Source organism: Squalius cephalus, assembly GCF_949319135.1.
Source record: "Squalius cephalus genome assembly, chromosome: 8".
Taxonomy (NCBI): Eukaryota; Metazoa; Chordata; class Actinopteri; order Cypriniformes; family Leuciscidae; genus Squalius; species Squalius cephalus.
Genome location: NC_137129.1, coordinates 13,437,785 through 13,455,753, shown reverse-complemented (window position 1 = coordinate 13,455,753; position 17,969 = coordinate 13,437,785). Strand labels below are relative to the sequence as shown.

At 36.9% G+C, this 17,969-nt stretch overlaps 2 protein-coding genes across 2 annotated transcripts in view; one reads left to right on the top strand and one right to left on the bottom strand.

Annotated features, from left to right (window-relative positions):
* The window catches only part of pdia8 (protein disulfide isomerase family A, member 8), a 9,976-nt gene extending 3,489 nt beyond the window's left edge, over positions 1-6,487 (top strand). The window contains exons 6-13 of the mRNA XM_079879454.1: positions 398-511; positions 599-724; positions 2,125-2,307; positions 4,844-4,952; positions 5,033-5,161; positions 5,250-5,329; positions 5,416-5,473; positions 5,578-6,487. Of these exons, the coding sequence (XP_079735580.1) occupies positions 398-511; positions 599-724; positions 2,125-2,307; positions 4,844-4,952; positions 5,033-5,161; positions 5,250-5,329; positions 5,416-5,473; positions 5,578-5,667 (889 nt within the window). The 3' untranslated portion in view covers positions 5,668-6,487. The remainder of the gene's footprint in view (positions 1-397; positions 512-598; positions 725-2,124; positions 2,308-4,843; positions 4,953-5,032; positions 5,162-5,249; positions 5,330-5,415; positions 5,474-5,577) is intronic.
* Positions 6,488-6,903: 416 nt separating this feature from the next.
* Positions 6,904-14,057, bottom strand: csnk2b (casein kinase 2, beta polypeptide). Its single transcript, XM_079879468.1, has 7 exons — positions 13,590-14,057; positions 12,938-13,018; positions 11,059-11,161; positions 8,924-9,039; positions 8,761-8,836; positions 8,123-8,312; positions 6,904-8,004 (listed from the first exon to the last, which is right to left on the bottom strand). Exons 2-7 carry the CDS (start codon positions 13,007-13,009, stop codon positions 7,914-7,916), a joined length of 648 nt encoding a protein of 215 aa, XP_079735594.1. The 5' UTR covers positions 13,010-13,018; positions 13,590-14,057; the 3' UTR covers positions 6,904-7,913.
* Positions 14,058-17,969: the final 3,912 nt, after the last annotated feature.

Here is a 17,969-nt window from a genome sequence, read left to right as displayed (position 1 = left end):
AAATATGAGTTGGGAGGACAAAATATATTTCAAAACTTTGCTTTTCCCAGGGAAACAAAAGTTTTCAGAGGGAATGCAAAGTTTCTCAAACGCAAAACATTTGCAGGAGAACGCAAAATCATTGACAGAATTTTTCCGTATCCTTTTTTTCCATCACCATTTCCATTTAAGGGCTCTGTAAAGGGCAGTGTAAATGAAGAAGATATTTAAAAATATTTTTTTTCCTATTTAGACTGTCATCTTAATTTTGTCCAAAGTAAAATCTGGATTCTGAAGCAAAACCAGCTGAGAATCATTATTCTGACCAAATCTGACAGTTAAGCTTGTTGTTCAGGATAAAAAAAATTAAAAGATTAATATAATTTTAATTAAAAATCTGTAAACACTCTCCCTGCAGGTCCGTGCTTTTGTTCCGACCCCCCAGACTGAGCAGTACGTTTGAGGAGAGTGTGGTTCACCACACAGGATCAATGTCCATCACAGGCCTGCGGCGCTTCATCAGAGACAACATGTGAGCAGACACTGATACGCCACACACTCGCACATAAGAAACACACAGAGAGCAGGTGCTGAGATGTTGATTGCTTTTGCTCTGCAGTTTTGGCCTTTGTCCTCACCTGACAAAAGAAAACAAGGATTCGTTTAAAAAGAGGGATTTGTTGACTGCCTACTACGACTTGGATTATATTCGCAATGCCAAAGGCTCCAACTATTGGAGAAACAGGTGGGTCATTCAGAATCAGTGAGCGAATATGTTTATTACAAAGTCATGAAGTACAACCCCCAAATCCTGAAAAGTTGGGACATTTTGGAAAACGTTATAATATTAAGAATCTGTGATTTGTTAATTCTCTTTAGCCTTTATTTAACTGACAAAAGTGCAAAGAAAAAATGTACAGTGTTTTCACTGGTCAAATTAATTGTATTTTGTAAATATAAACAAATTTTGATTTTGATGGCTGCAACACACTCCAAAAAAGTTGGGACAGAGGCACAATAAATGTGAAAAGACTATAGGATATTTGAAAACAGTCCACAGTTAGCAGATCAACTGGTAGTACAGTAGGTGAGGGTATCTTGTTTGGGTATAAATGGAACATCCACCAAAGACTCATGGGTCACTTTTTGCCAAATGTGAGAGAATTGTCAAACAATTCAAAAATCACATTTCTCAATGCAAGATTGCAAATAATTTAGGTCTTTCACCATCTACCATACATAATATTGTGAAAAGATTCAGGGAATCCAGAGAAATCTCAGTCTGTGTAGGGCAAAGCAGGAGACCTCTGTTGAATGTGCGTGACCTTTTATGCCTCGGATGGTATTGCATGAGAAACCATCATGCTACTGTTAAAGGAACACGCCGACTTTTTGGGACTTTAGCTTATTCACTGTATCCCCCAGAGTTAGATAAGTCCATACATACACTTTTCATCTCCATGCGTGCCGTAACTCTGTCTGACGCACCCATCGCTAGCCTAGCTTAGCACAAAGACTGGAGGTAAACGGCTCCAGCTAGCATACTGCTCCCAATAAGTGACAAAATAATGGCAACATTTTCCTATTTACATGTTGTGATTTTGTATAGTCACAGCGTGTACGAATGGTCACATGAGACACAGCCTTCTGAGAATATAGTTCCCAGTATGTATACGGTTAGAAGATGGCTGTCTCATGTGAATATAAACACTTATTATAAGTGGACGTAGTGATTCAGGATAAGACAAAATAAGGTTTGGAAAATGGATTCATGATGTACTCGCTCATTTTATAATTTTTGTCCCTGAGTTCAACATGTGCAACCCCCTTTCTCCTGAGCATGTTATCGGCCAAGACTTCCCGTCCCTGGAACGAGCTTCTCGTCTATTACAATTCTCTATAATAAACAGTAGATGGCATCATAAAGCCTGTTTTTTTTCACAGATGATTGCTTTTAAAATATATTATTTGGGGTTTAAACCATTTTGCCCAAATAGAAGAAAAGAAATATCAGGTACAGTATCTTTAAGTTGGTCATTGAAAACTTAAAGATTCTTTGCACTTTTGAGAATTTGACAAAATGTCCCAACTTTTCTGAATTTGAGGTTGTACTTATCTGTCCTTCTCTGTCCCAACTACATTTAGAGTGCTAAAGGTGGCATCTAAGTTCAGTTCTCAGGGCCTGTTGTATTCTGTGGCGAACCGTAATGACTTTATGGAGGAGCTTGAAGATGAGTTTGGTCTGGGTCCTTCAGATGGAGCTGAGCTGCCGGTTGTCACCATCAGGACACGAACAGGAAACAAATACACCATGCGGGAGGAGTTTACGTGAGTACAAACACTTCATTATGATCCTGTTTTAAGGTTTTAGAACCTTTTTTTTTTGTTCTTCAAAGGAATTTGCATTAGTTGAGTAATTAGGTCATTTCATTACAAGCATCAACACCCAAAACACCATATTTCATTTTCAACCGAGAAACCGTGCGTGGAGTAATCGGATCACTCCGATATGTCATAAAAAATTTTTTTTTAAAGAGTATTATATTTCTTGCATATTATTAAAATAAAAGAATAAATTGCAATTAATCAGTTTTTTTCTCAAATGCTATTCTTTTAAAAAAACGTTTCAATCTTTTCCCTGCAACGTTTTTAGAAAAAAGTTGCCAGCCAGCACCAACATTTTTGATCAAAAGAAAGAACAGTACGGAAGCCCTGAAACGCAACGTAAAAAAAAATATATAATTCTAGTAGGCCTACGTAAAAAAAAAAAAATCCGTCAAAAAAAAAAATATTCTAGTATTTCGAGAATAAAGTCGAAACGTTTTTAGAGAATACAGTCTTCTGTAGAAGTTGCGTGTGTTCATTCATAACGGCGCGCGTCCACTGGTGCATAGGGGGTGTTTCCAATTCTGAATTTTGTGTGTGTGTGTGTGTGTGTGTGTGTGTGTGTGTGTGTGTGTGTGTGTGTGTGTGTGTGTGTGTGTGTGTGTGTGTGTGTGTGTGTGTGTGTGTGTGTGTGTGTGTGTGTGTGTGTGTGTGTGTGTGTGTGTGTGTGTGTGTGTGTGTGTGTGTGTGTGTGTGTGTGTGTGTGTGTGTGTGTGTGTGTGTGTGTGTGTGTGTGTGTGTGTGTGTGTGTGTGTGTCTGTGTGTGTGTGTGTGTCTGTGTAAAGAAATGCACTTGTGAAGTCGAACTACCTCGGACATGGATCTACACAAAATAGTAGCTTTTTACTTTTATCTGGGCTTTCAACAAAAAAAAAATTAGAGGTGCCAATCTACCAACATGCATTACCATGGCGTTGCCTATAGACGAGCACACAGACTCCGCCGGAGTAGGTTCACAATCTGATCGAAACTTTATGTGGCAGTGTTTTTGACGTGTTTTCGTGCTTGTCTATAATAGGCAACACTATCTGGGTCGAGAACACTTAACAGTAACCGCACTGATTCCCTCTTCACCATTCTGGATACATTTTAAGTGCATCATTCTGTATCCAATCATTTGGCCGGATCCCGTTATTTACTCAGATATAAAGCTGGCTACCTCCATCCAGTCTGAAAAGTGTTTTCGCCTGTAAAGTCTATTCCGGCGCAGTATATTTTGTAACGTCCTAAGACAAATGGTAATGCCATGTTGGTAGATTAGCACCTGTAGAATGTCCTTTTGTTGAAAGCCCAGATAAAAGTAAAAAGCTATGTTTAGATCCATGTCAGAAGCAGTTCGACTTCACGAGCGCAGGTCTTTACTAGACTTTATTCTCATAATGTTTCGACTTTAATCTCGAAACATTTCGACTTTAATCTCGAAACGTTTCGACTTTAATCTCGAATCGTTTCGACTTTATTCTCGAAACATTTCGACTTTAATCTTTTTTTTTTTCGACATTTCGTTCGACTTTTTTTTTTTTTTTTTTTTACAGAAATTTTTTTTTTCTTACGTTGCGGTTCGACTTTAATCTCGAAACGTTTCGACTTTAATCTCAAAACGTTTCGACTTTAATCTCGAAATGATGTGTTTTGTCAAAGACTACAACGTGTATAAGCAATGCTTCTGTCGCTTGTTTCTGCTTTTTCTTTTCCTGTGTTTTGATCCAGAGATTCTTTCAGAAGGTGTGTAATAGCGCCCACTACTGGATAACACTGAAAACATGGATTGACGTAAAATTCTGTTTTAATGGAAAATTCAATCAGTGGTGGGGAAAGAGTTAATGTGTTCACATAAGAGAAACAAATCAGTGTTAAACATTTAATTTTAAGTTATTACACTATTGTTCAAAAGTTTGAGTTTAATGCTTTCTTTGAGTTAGGATGCATTCAATTGATTAAAAGTGGCAGTAAATAATAATTTATTTTTAAATCCTATTTTAAATGCATGCTGTTCTTTTGAACTTTCTTCTTCTTATCAAAGAATCCTGATGGTTTCCCTAAAAATATTAGATGTTTTCTACATTGATGATAATAATAAGAAATGTTTCTTGAACAGCAAAATCAGCATATTAGATTGTTTTCTGAAAGGATCATGTGACTGAAGACTGGTCAGCTTTGCAATCACAGGAATAAATTACATTTTAAAATATATTCAAATAGAAAACTTTCATTGTAATATTACTGTTTTTACTGTATCTTTGATCAAATAAATGCAGCCTTTGTGAGCATATATCATTATCATACTTATGAATATATATTAACATATTAATAAGACTGTTATCATATTATTTTTTAAATACAATAATATTCTTCATTTAGCTCTACCACAGCTAACATTGTGCAAACACTCCTACAGCATTTTGGTTTGTTATAGGCCTTCTAGGTCAGTGTGATTTAATTAAGTCTGGTTTTAACTGTAAATATGAACCCTCCTCAGACGAGATGGCAAGTCTTTAGAGAGTTTTCTGGAAGACTATTTTGCTGGGCGACTAAAGCGCTATGTCAAATCAGAGCCTGTGCCTGCCAAAAACAACGGTCCGGTCAAGGTTAGTGAGATGTGTGTAATTAAAAGTCTTCATTTACAGTATCACTTCCGGCATTGACTGGAGTTGATGTTTGTGGGCAGGTGGTTGTGGCGGATACGTTTGAAGAGATTGTGAATGACCAAGAGAAAGACGTGCTTATTGAGTTTTATGCTCCGTGGTGTGGCCATTGTAAAAAACTGGAGCCCAAATTTACAGAGCTTGGAGAACAGGTGAGCTTCACAGACATCAGTGTATTCTCAGTGTATTCAGTCTTCTGATCCTGTTTTTCTGGTTTCTATGGTCTTGTATGACTCTTAGCTGTACAGTGATCCCAATATTGTAATCGCCAAGATGGATGCAACTGCCAATGATGTCCCACAGGGCTATGACGTGCAAGGGCATGTATTCACATCTTATCAGTCATCCTCAAATCTTTTATATTCATTTTAGTATCCATTGTTAATTTTTTGTTATTCTTTTGCAGATTTCCTGCAATATATTTTGCCGCTGCTGGACGGAAGAATGAGCCAAAACGATACGAGGTAGTGTTTATTTCAACCATCTTATGGTGTAAAATATGGCTATCATGTTCATATAATTGTCATTATGAACATTAATTGTTTGTATTTTGGTTGTCACCTTTCAGGGAGCCCGTGAAGTGAAGGATTTCATCAGCTTCCTGAAGCGCGAGGCGTCCAAATCTCTTGTCCTAAACGGAGTCAAGGAAGAGCTGTAAACATTAGAGGGAAAATTGATGTATGTTGTGATTTTTTTTTTTCTTAAAAAGTGGAGAATTCCGATCAGCCATGCATATCAAATCAAATGAATTGGCAACATTCAAATAAATAAAAATTCTCTCTAATTCATATTGTCTTTGTGTGATAGAAAATAGAGCTGATTGCTAATTACACTAGAGTCCTGTTTTTGTTGTTATGGTCTTTGTTGCATGAGCTTCACTGCTTTGTTCTTTGTTGTTTTGATGCTCAGTTCCATCTGTGCATCTATTGGTCCATCTGCATTAATTATTGCTGTTGTTTTAACATACATTTACAAACAGACCTATGTTCATGATTCATACTAATCCGATTTAATGCAATAGTTGGAATGGTAATTGGTTTAAACCTCAGTTTGTGGAGTATCAGCATATGGAGCATTATTATGTTTATAGTCATAATTTCCAGTCGCCCTGAGCCAATCATATGGAATGGCATCTTTAACCCATGCAGGGTTTCTTAATCTAGGACTAAAGTCCCTTAAAGTCTCTGCTAGGACGCAGTCTCATTTAGTTCAAATGACAAATTGCTATTCTAAATTCTTTTGCTATTCCAAAAAATTGGTTGTTTAATGATTATTTGTTGACGATTTATGTAATTTGGGTGTGCATTTACAAAGTAAATGTTGTCCTGTCACTTTAATACTTTTTCTATTATATGTAGGCCTTAAGGTTAGAATGTTTGACATCTAAATGAAGCTTTCTGTTCAGCAAGCTTGGTACTCCTTGATGAACAGGAAATGCAGAACAAAAGAAATTCAAGTGTTTATTAAAAGGAAAATGACTTTGGTCAGCTTTTTCTTTCATGTTTGAAACCAAAATGTGTTAATCTGAGACTTGTTGCATGAAGCTGGTTTCATTTTTAGGGTTCATCGTCATGGTAATTTACAAAACACTGCTAACCTGCTCCAGAACAGGTTTGATTCTGGATTAAGAGATTGCCACCCAAAACTGGTCCATTCAGATGTGAGTAAATGGACATATAATCTGGTGCAATAAAGTGAAAGTGAATAAGCACCGAGGCTATCAAGTTCCAAAATAAACCATAAAAGTAGTCCATGACTTGGGAATATATACCACAGGATATTATATGGAAAAGAGCCAGGATCTTGTATACATTTTTGCGCTCCATGGAGGCCATACAATTTTAGAAATGTATTAAAGTACATGACATATAAACACATATGTAGGACTCGCACACAGCTTATAGGAAAAGACATTTATTGTGAATTCTGAACCCTGGTTCCTCAACAGCTGTAAAGAAAGAAAAAAACATTCAACAGGATCAAAAAAAATATAGATCACTCACAAAAAAAATACATCCAATGCATTCAAAACTGATTTATATATTCTACTCTTATGCCTTTCTACCAGAAGAAATACTTTAAACAAGAAAAACCTGGGCCCGTACCAAATAAAAAAAAACATCCTAATTGTGGTTCTGTGGTAAATCTAGTAAAAACTCTCTGAAGTCATCTTGACACTGGAGGAACTTAACAGGTTGGCGTCGTTCTGAAGAGAAGTGCAGGACTGACTGTAAAAAACAAAACCATAACGCTTGTCTAATTAAGACAGAGACAGTTTCCTGTTTGCGTTTGTGTCTTCCCATTCCTGGTCTTTTCTAATACATGCACTGAAAGCTTGCAGCCTGTCAACAAAGAACAGTCATAAACAATCCCAGCAATATTACTCAAACAAATCCCAAAATATACTGCCTTTTTCATGCAACAGCCATTTTAAAGTAAGCCAAATATCTGGTCGAACAGAGGAGGGGATTGAATGATGATATAACTGCGGTTTTGATGATCGATCAACCATAATATTTTATATTCAAAGTCTACCATACATTACACCATGAACTGATGAGATATCAATTCATGATGGCCTTGTAAGTGAACATTACTTTAGTGAACTAAAACAAACAGGACCAGAGAGTGAGCAGAGCCATCCTACAGGAATCTATCTTTAATTATAACTTTATTTTCTATGTGGAAGATAAGAACTGAAATTGTTTTACAAGGAAAACCCCATTTTCTGTACAGTATTTCAGAGGCAAGGTTTTCATATCTCCCCAGAGTGTTTTATAGTCTCACTCTCTCCATATTTGAATGTTATTCTTAGTCGAATCTAAAATTGTAGGAGAAGAGTGAAGCCATGTTGACGGACACACAACACACCCCATCCCACCCCATCCCGCCCTGCTCAGGTTCTTAGCGGATCGCTTTGACGGGACTCTTGAAGCTGGAGGCTGCCTGCAGCTGTAGCTGGTAAGCCATTGGATGAATCTTGAAACCATAAAGCCTGCAAGAGGAGAATGACAGTACTGAGAAACTATGATGAAAATGAACCATTTTTTGCTATATCAGACAATCAATTTAGGCAAAGCAGCAAGTGGCTGCCATATAAAGGTAGGACAAACCTGGGCACAAACTGGTTGGCAGGCCTCTTTGGCCGGTACTCGGGATGCACCATGAACAGCATGTGGGGGAAGCCAGTGCCAAAATAAGCTCCGTCGGTGTGATGGTGCCTGGACGACTTTGGCGTGTACACATCCATACACTTAGGGCAGTAGAGCTTCACCATGGCCTCACCAGGTATGTCAGAGAGCCCTGGATAGAGAAGAACACAGACGGACAGATGCTAGATTCACTCACTGTGGTGTACATCATCTAATTACAAGTTTCTTATGTTGAACGGCCGATGTCGACCTAAATACTGTTGTTTGGTTAAGCAATACTATCAATATTACTATTATAGTCATTTTAAGTTCTATTTTATCCACCAATTATCTAAATATGCAATATTGAGGATTTTTCCTCATTTATAATTAATTACACTCCCTGCTTTTTTAATTGGTTGAACAATGGCAATGTAAGCTGCTTTTTTTTTGCAGTGTTGTCATGACTGCTTATTGTATGGTGTATCTGGGGTTCAAATGGTCCAGTGTACATTCTTCTAAAGCATGAAAACTTGGCTGGTGTACCTTTCAAGTGAAATCAGCTAATACTGAAAAAAAATAATCACAATAATCCCAAGTAAATGGGGTCAGTCACCCACCAATAGGCAGCATTGGCTGATTCTCACAGTAAACACGAGGACAATAGCCAAAGTCTCCCTGCTGATACTTCTCCAGCTGCAAGAGAAAACAAGCACATCATCATTCATTTGAAGCCAAAAAGTTAATTGTGTCTTCCTCTAATGAAATGATCACACTACGTACCATCTGGGCAATGCCACGGTTAGTGAGGATATAGCGCGCATGGATCAGTCCATAGAGCATCTCAGCAGCCTGCTCAATCAGGTCACTCTGGTTGGGGTTATCCTCCAGCTCCTCATCTGACACACACAATAACACCTCCATAACACGACTAGGAAATCACAATGCTTCAAGTTGGCATGAGACTAATTTTGATCATTTTTTCATCTTGTGATGTATTTCCAAGTGAAACAGCTCAAACTAAATAACTGCTGCAAAGGTTTCATGTGAATGACAGATTGCTGGAGGAATTATTGACGTTAATGTGCTTGATTAAAGATTATGAGAACACATTATTTGTTCATTTTAAATAACTATAACACACAGATAAATCATCTATAATAAATACTGAAACATACTATTAAAAAATGGCCCATTTTGATATCATGGTGACTAAAATAGATGGGGAAATGCAGGTCATGATTTAGTATGATTTAGAGGGCACAAAAGCATTTCAAACGGATTCATGATTTATCTGGATCATAGTCAGATCAAGCAGAAATTTTTTTTAAAACATTTTTGCTTTAGGTAGACAATTATGACTATTACTATATGTGTGCATTAAACAAGTAATTGTCCAAGATTCATGGATCAAAGCGATTCATGGATTTGGATCAAAAGATCTTGTCTAAAACTACATTTTGAATGTGCCTGGTTGGTTGTATGTATAGCATAAAGTCCAGCAGAGGGTTGCACGAAAAGTTTAAGTTGCAATGTAAAGGGAGCAGCGACAGATCCATTCTTCCGTATTGTGACGTACAATTACAAAAAAGTAACAAAAATGTAGGGTTGGACCCGAATATCCGAATATTCGAATAATCGTTCGGTGGGTTGGTATTCGATTTGAAAATTTGACATTAGAATATTCGTTTTTTTGTTGTTGTTTTTTGCACACCTGGGATCCCCCGCGAAACGGTTCTCATTCGCGCTTGAATAAGGCCGGCGACACACTGGCTGCGTGGCGTGTCCGTTTTTAGTTCGGCTCCCATGTTAACAGGTTGGAGTTTGCACACTGCCTGCGTGAGACACGCGTCTCAGGCGCGGCTCGAGCCACGCGGACAATGCGTGCATGCTAGAAATAGAACTGACGCCAGGAGTGTTCTCTGGCCAGAGCGCAGAACAGCGGAGTGTGTGTGGACCGAAGTGCATGCCTGAGCTTGTGTTTTGGGTCAAGCTGCGTTGCTTTGACATTGTGGAAAATAGAATAATAGAAACAAAATGTATTAGCCTTTTTACCTGTTATTATCAATCTAAATTAATCTTGTTTTTAATTTAACTTAATTTCGTTTTTCTTTATTTAAATTTCATTTTTTCTTTATTTAAATTTCTTTATTTAAATGTCGTTTTTTCTTTATTTAAATTTCGTTTTTCTTTATTTAAATCTACCCTTTACTGTGTCAGTAATTTGTTAGTCAGAAAAATATTAGACTACCTTAAAAGTATTGCTTAAGTTAACAGATCTGTGTGTGTGCATTTTATATCACTAGTGCAGTGTCCGTTCTCGGAGAATAAGCCCTGCCCGCGTGAGGTGCACCGCTTCCCGCTCGCGCTGTTCTGTAGTTTACTAAAAGTTTAAATTCTGAATGTGTCGCGTCTCGCGTGTCCATCTATATTGCACCAAATGCGGCACTGCACTTCCGTGTGAAGTCGATTGGATGAACGGTTCTCGAAATAATAATGCAAACGGATATACAGACACATAGAGATTCCTGTCTTTATTAGAGAGAATATGTTCAGCCCCCTCTCTCCGAAGCTTCGAATATTTGATGTTCATTACTACCGAAGCTTCGAAGCTCAAAAAATGGTATTTGGACCAGCCCTACAAAAATGTAGGCCAGTGACTTCAATCCAACAGTTGTTTATTAGATGGATAAAGATTTGAATGTGTAATTGCAGTTAATTGTAAAAAAAAAAAAAAAAGAAAGAAAAAAAAAAGGGGGTGGGGGCAGAGTTTAATTGGACTAAATGGAGAAGTCCGGCATGTGTCACCAGAGGGAAGGCTGACGTGTCACGAGAGGGAAGGCTGACATCTCACTGGAAGATCGAATTTATAAATTACGAGCCCCAAGTGGGTTTGTGTCAAAAACTAAATCACTGACCAGGTTCCAGATCCAGGATCATGTCAAGGGCTTGTCTGTAATGGGGGACTTGCTCATTGAGTCCCGTAAGATTAAACTTGTCCTGAATGTAGTCCTCATCTACCTGTATGGAGTGAAGAGAGATATACATTATTCCAACAAATATGAAGATAATAGCAGGTTCATCTATTGTTCTCGAAAATGACAGATTACATCTACCTTCATTTTATGAGTGATTCAGAGACCGTTTACGAGGGTTTTCTATGTCAGGGGTTTAGGGACCTCCAGGGGGCCGCAAAGGAGTAGTGGCTTTCGCAACGGGTAGTTCTACGAACTAGCCACCATGGAGGTCCCCCGAGAACTACATTTTCCCCTATGGCCATTTCCCTGGTTGCGTTCGCACGAGCAGTAGGAACTTCACTTACGTTCTGATGCAGGGCTTTTATTTTCACAGCTAAGAACACCAGAGCCTGAGCACACAGTGCTCCCATTCTTCATCTTCATTAGTTTACCATCTGTTTAACAGTCCTATCTAATTATTTGTTGGATAGAACTGTTAACCCTTTTAAACCGGCTGTGTCGTCGCCGACACAAACCAGCAAGCTGTATTCATTTTACCGTAACTCTTCAACCGTTTGCACTATCAAAACCATTCGAATTTCCCCTGACAGTAGACAACATGCGCTTTTCAGCAATATACGGCTTGTTACGGTAATTTCATGCTTTCCGTCAACAAATGAACACAGCTTTCTGGCAGAGCGGGAAAGAAGGATTTGAACAGAGATACAAAGCGCGGCAGGTTAGAGTGTTTTGGATTGCATAAAATAATAAAAGAAACGAACAAATACATGACGAAAGAAGTGGTAGACAGCAGAAGAGGGAAATGGGATGATTTTTAATTAAACTTGGCAGGCGGATGGCCGTTACTCTTTCACATATCTTAACATGTGGTGTGTGCCTATGTACGCATGCATTTGTATATGTGTGTGCATTTATGAAGTGTCCTGAAAACTGTGCAACCAAATGTCACAAATTATTGTATATATGTATTATAGTTCATTTTTCAACTTTAAAGTGTTAGTTTCTTTCGTTCGTGATTTTTCTGTTTTTTTCTAAATAAAAATAAGTAAATTTTTTCTTGGTTTTTTATTTTTGTCTATTTAAATTCTATTAACAAACTCACCACACACAGTAATGGTCAATAACTGTAATTTGTTGAAAGCTATTTTTCTTCTGAAAAAGATGACACCTTGCATCTCGGTCCATCTATCGCTGTTTTCCACGTTCGTGAATCGTGGAGTTAGTTTGTAGAGTAAGTATGTAAACTGTCTTCACATGGATTTTTAAAATTGGCCAGTGTTTCGTATGACATGCGTTCGGCCAATCAACGTACACTTATAATAGTTCCTATTGTGCGGGGTTAGAACCTACTCTGAAGTAGAAGATAATTTAGTCCGCCAAAAAGGTGTCCTAGAACTTAAAATCATTCACTAAAATGATAATAATAAAATATTAGTTATTAACCTTAAATAGATTAAACAAAAACAGATTAATTTAAATACATTAGATTCAAATTAAATAAAGAAATGCATAGAGAGTAGGAATAAAATATAATAATGTAACTTGACAAAGCAATTTCAGATTTATACTATTTATTTTTCAGTGTATAAATCGGGCATTTATAAAGATGCCTTTTTAATTTGAGGTTGGGGTCTGGGAAAGCTTGTACTTAGTCCTTTAAATTATTTCTACACACATTATTACAACTTCTATTGTCATCTCAAGAGGGCGGTGCTCGTGACTGATAAGATTTCAACCCTGTAGCTTATTTCTAATCAATATTTACGCTCCCTGGTATGTCTTTTAATAGCTATTATACAAAAAAGAAACGAATACAAACCTCACAGAAGAACTCGTTTCCCCGTAGACCACAAAACCAAGAAATCCACGACACTTCCTCTGAGCTACTCATGTTGGGAAACTGTAAACGAGATGAGAGCAACATTAAGCGAATAAAATAGCAGATACAAAGACTATTACTGCCTAAAAAGGGTCATTTTCTAATGATGATATACAATAAAAATGAGTTCTAATGCTGCGTTAATATGTTTTACGCAAGTACAGGTTTATAACAAATTGACTGTTTTCACGTAAACAATTGACTGGACTGGCCTGACGCACGCTAACATAGCCTGCTGCCTAGGTTTTTAGTGTTATCGCCGAGTCAATAAAACACATAAGGACATTTCTTTTTAATCCGCAGTCTAAAAACATTGGTGCGTTAAAATGACGCGTTCGTATCTTGCCAAATGTCCATTTTGTAGTTTGTGTACTCAGCTAACGCAAGATGAGTTTAGCATGCCGCTGCTAGCTAACACTTAAAACTAGGCCGCAGCAAATTTGCCGACTGCCCCTAAACATTTGTCAAACAAATATTGTCTTAACACGTAAAACTAGCAACGAAATCGCATGCATAACTGAAAACCACACAAATATCGAAACTACTACATATTTCTGTCCATTACATTGATTAAAGCGCTTATTCGTGTTACCTCAAGGATCTCCCGGGGTCGATGTTAGCCGCAGCGATACAACTGCACGCTGATTGGTGGCTTCTGCTCTACGGCACGTGATCATGAGGCGGGTCACTTCCGCTCTCTCAATCCTGATCTAGTAGGAATTGTAGTCTTTATAATCTGAGTTTCTCCACATTCAATGTTTTGAATTTTAGAATAAACCAAGCACGGGCGTAATTTCCTATGGGGACAGGGGGGACATGTCCCCCCCACTTTTCAAAATCCCGTTTGTGTCCCCCCCACTTTCCAATTCGTTATGATGATTTTTTTTTTTTTTCGCACACCGTCATCGCCACGGAGGAGCAGGACAAAGAAAGCCTGTGCCGATGTGAGCTGCCGCGTCCAGGAACGTCGCGTCCACACTCTAAAAATAGCTCAATGAAAGTTCTAATGAGCAGGGAGCGCTCCTGACGCACGCACACGACGCACAGACAGCGCGCCAGAATCGAATTACTGCATAAGGTGCATCTACGCGGGTTCACGCAGGGGCGTAATTCGTGAAATGCACTCCCGCTGGTTGAGCGCGGTAAAGTTCGTTTTGGGTTCGATATTAGCAGGACATTTGTTCTACAGGGTCGGTAGTCTAACAAAGATATCAATAGCAAGATTAGTTTTAACATTATGTGACCATTGTATATCGACATGATGAAAATATTCATTCAAAATCATTCGTGCATTAATGCTGCATAATTGATAATGCTTTGACGCGTTTCCACAGCACACAATGCTTAAGGGAATGTCTGCCAATTCCACCAACTGCGTTAAACGTAGCCTATAATTTCTATTATTTAAAATTACTTTTAACATTTAAAAACAGATGTTTTCAAATTCCAAAGCTTGCAGAAGGTTCCTAATGGCAATACTGACTTAGGCTACAGGTAGCCTTGAGTAAATTAACTTGTCTAAGAAAATGATTCATAAAACGTATAAATATCAGTTGAGCCTATGTTTACTTTCGTCACTGACACAGACGGAAATGAAAAGACTATCAGTCTAAGTTCAGCTTTAGGAGGGGAAGAAATAGGCCAGGATAAGAATACTGAGAGAATAAGAAATATGAAGATGAGGAGAGAGCAGGTATTGACAAATAATCTAATGACAAGGTTTTAAATAGCCTATTTCTTATAATTTTTTGGCCTTCAAAAGTCCTAAATTACACATATGTAGGTCAAAGAAATCCAAATTTTCTCGGGGGAGCATGCCCCCGAACCCCCCTAACTATGGGGGCCTTGAGTCTTGATGCCCAGGGCACAGGAAAATGTTAATCTGGCCCTGGGTAAATATGACATTTATTATGGGTTTAAGTGAGGATTTTTTAAAGTTCACTTAAATTAAGTTGTTATATTTTTGAAGCCTAATAAATATTTAAAATTTGGGGGAAAAAATAATTTTCATCGAGACATCGGTAGCTATATTAATATCAGTGATACAGGCCTTCATTCATAAAAATATGCTATTAAACATTTATTTAAAATATACTGTCTTTATGTTGTTTCTACATTACAGTGGAAATTGAGTCTCACTTTATTTCAATTTTATTTACACACAAAACATTAATAGTGAACATTTTTGACTTTATAAAATGATTCTCTCACGTCTTGGCAATCGGCCCCTATTGAACAATAAAAAAGTAAGACATCTTTTTGTTATACATAGTTTAGTAGCCTACTATTCTTTTTGGCAGAATTTATCATTATAATCAACTTAATTATTTTCAAAATTATTATTATTAATTATTTTGTATCACCATAGTCCCTAAATGTATGTAAATGCAGGAAATGGGATTCAAATAGAAAAAATGTTCCCCCGTTTTGTGTCCCCCCCACTTCTCAAACCAAAGTTACACCCTTGAAACCAAGTATTCATTTTATATATTACTATAATCAAATATTGACGTAATCGAATAATATTGCAAAACTGACATTTAAAATTTATGTATTTATGTTAAGATATGCAAAGATATTCTTAATTCTCCTTAATCCTCCTGGAATGCGGCAAAACATTTACTCAATGCATTTACTTTATAGAAAAATGTGTTCATTTTAATTTAGGTGTAAATATATATAAATGTACACACATATATATATATATATATAAATATATATAGTAAATCAATGAAATGACAATGGACATGGTAAGCAAAAAGAAAGAAAAAATACTTTAATCCCCCTTTTAAAAACTCTTAATGACACTATGTTGGTGAAATGAAGTCAAACCACAGATCTTCCATTTAAACAAAAGATTTTTATTTAATTTTTTCTCTGTATACTTTTTATTATAATAAGACACTTCTCTGCTTGTACATTGCTCCCTTGAACTTAAAAATGGCAACAACTGTGTGTGGGAATGTAAGTTGGGGTAGACAAACTCAGATGCATACCAATATACATACATGTGTGTATATCAAGGTTCCAATAATAAGCCATAGATGCTAGGACAGCAGTAACAACTTCAGGTACCTTGGTATAGTTAGAAGTATAATACAATCTCTGAGTATTTCAAGGAATACACATTTCTATTCAAATATTGGTACATATAATGTGACCACAACAATGTATTAAGTTTAAGAGGGATGATAAACAGCACTGAAAGCCTATGAGAGAATGGCTTCCAACGAATAGACTGACCAAGCTGTATCAGAGGACGAGACCATGCTTGGTAAAATGTCCGCAAGTAAAGTCAAATAAACCCATTTTAGTTATTTTCCTTAGTAGATTGGAGAAAAAAAAATATATATATTGATTTAACTTTTTTTTCACTGCACTTCATTTGGATTAACATATACACACAATGTATATAATGAAAATATCCTAGATAAAATAAACATCCTAATAGTGTCAGAAAAAGTGGGCAATTGAGACTCATGTTCGCCTTTCACAAAGTGTTCTATCCTCAAAAAAGCACATTACATGTAGAGATCAGATATAAATTCACACATACTTTTTAAATGCCCTACTCACACAAACATTTCATTCAAAAGCCCTACATATTTCAAAGCTATTCATTAGACCAAGGCATTCCCAGAAAACAAACAAACCCCAACTTACACCATTAGGATACAGATGCTGGTCAAAATGAGGAGGGAACAATGCTTTGATCCGTTTCTTTTAGACGTCAAGCATTTGTGGTTTCTTGTTAACCTGGGCTCAGGCTCCCTGGATGGGTAGGTTTTGTTTGACGTCAGGCATATTGCACATTGAACCAATGTCTTGTTTAAAAAAATTTGTAACACTACTCAAAAAAGGGCCACAGACTCCTTGGCATTGACTTGTGTCTCAATGAGATGACTGGTATATAGAAGATCAGTCTGAGGATGTAAGCAAGACATTTGCTCATGTTCTGATACATGTTTTGAGGGACTTTGGGAATACACACAGGAGGAAGAGCTTGTGTAAGTTTCTTTTGTTTAAAAAAAATTAAAAAAAATTTGGGAATTTACAATGCAGAGGGTGGTCAAAGAGGGATTCTCTACACGCCCAAGAACTGGTAAGTGAATATAACAATAGCACAATACTTTTCATGTTCAATAACCTGGAACTGCAGTATGACACCTAGTCAAATAAGATGCCCAATATACAGCTAATCATTTGGAGAAAGAAAGAAGAAAAAAAAAACAATAAACAATCTTTAATCTAAAGGAGATTTTAGGAGTTTACTGGCTTAATATAAGTGCAAGACAAAAGAAAATCTGTAACGCATGTTCTCAACAAAAAAAAAAAAAAAAAAAAAAAAATTCTAATTTAATGAGGATCTGACACTTAGGCCAAGAGTCATTTGGTTTGCTCACAACAGAAATGGCCTTAAAACAATGTGATCCATGAAGAGGAACTTTTAAAGGACCTTCATTTAAGATCACTGTCCAACGATATAAACATGTATAATGTGCACTAATAGTCTACAATTCCATGCCGAGGCCAAAACCACTAATGAAACTATTTGAAAACCCAAAGCAATGAGCAGAGAAGGCCTGTGAATTTAACATAAGGAAAAAAAAAATACACCATGTTGTTCTGAAAAAGTGGGCATGACAGTGATATTCAAAAAAAAAAAAAAAAAGAAAAAAAAAAAAAAAAAAAAAAAGGTGAGCTGTGGTGTAATACTTAGTGGGGCAAGCACAGTAGTATGCAAGATTGAACCAAAAATGAAGGGGATTCTATTTAAAAATACATTTTAATGACCTGCTTTGCAGAAGAAAAAAAGATATATCCTCACCTTTAAAGAGAGGTTGAAATGGAAAATGAACACAGGGAGAAATTCAAAACACAATGAGGGGAAAAACAAATCTATGATACATTTGTTCTCATTAAAAGATTAACTTCCAAAATCCAACATGTGATGTGAATGCACAAGTACATA

What these genes read in the sequence shown, in the direction of transcription:
- csnk2b (XM_079879468.1), bottom strand. Translation starts at nt 13,009, where the DNA reads ATGAGTAGCTCAGAGGAAGTGTCGTGGATTTCTTGGTTTTGTGGTCTA. An exon ending in GAAACGAGTTCTTCTGTGAG is followed by an intron (nt 11,162 to 12,937) that starts GTTTGTATTCGT and finishes CACTCCATACAG; the next exon opens with GTAGATGAGGACTACATTCA. An exon ending in GCCAACCAGTTTGTGCCCAG is followed by an intron (nt 8,005 to 8,122) that starts GTTTGTCCTACC and finishes CTCCTCTTGCAG; the next exon opens with GCTTTATGGTTTCAAGATTC.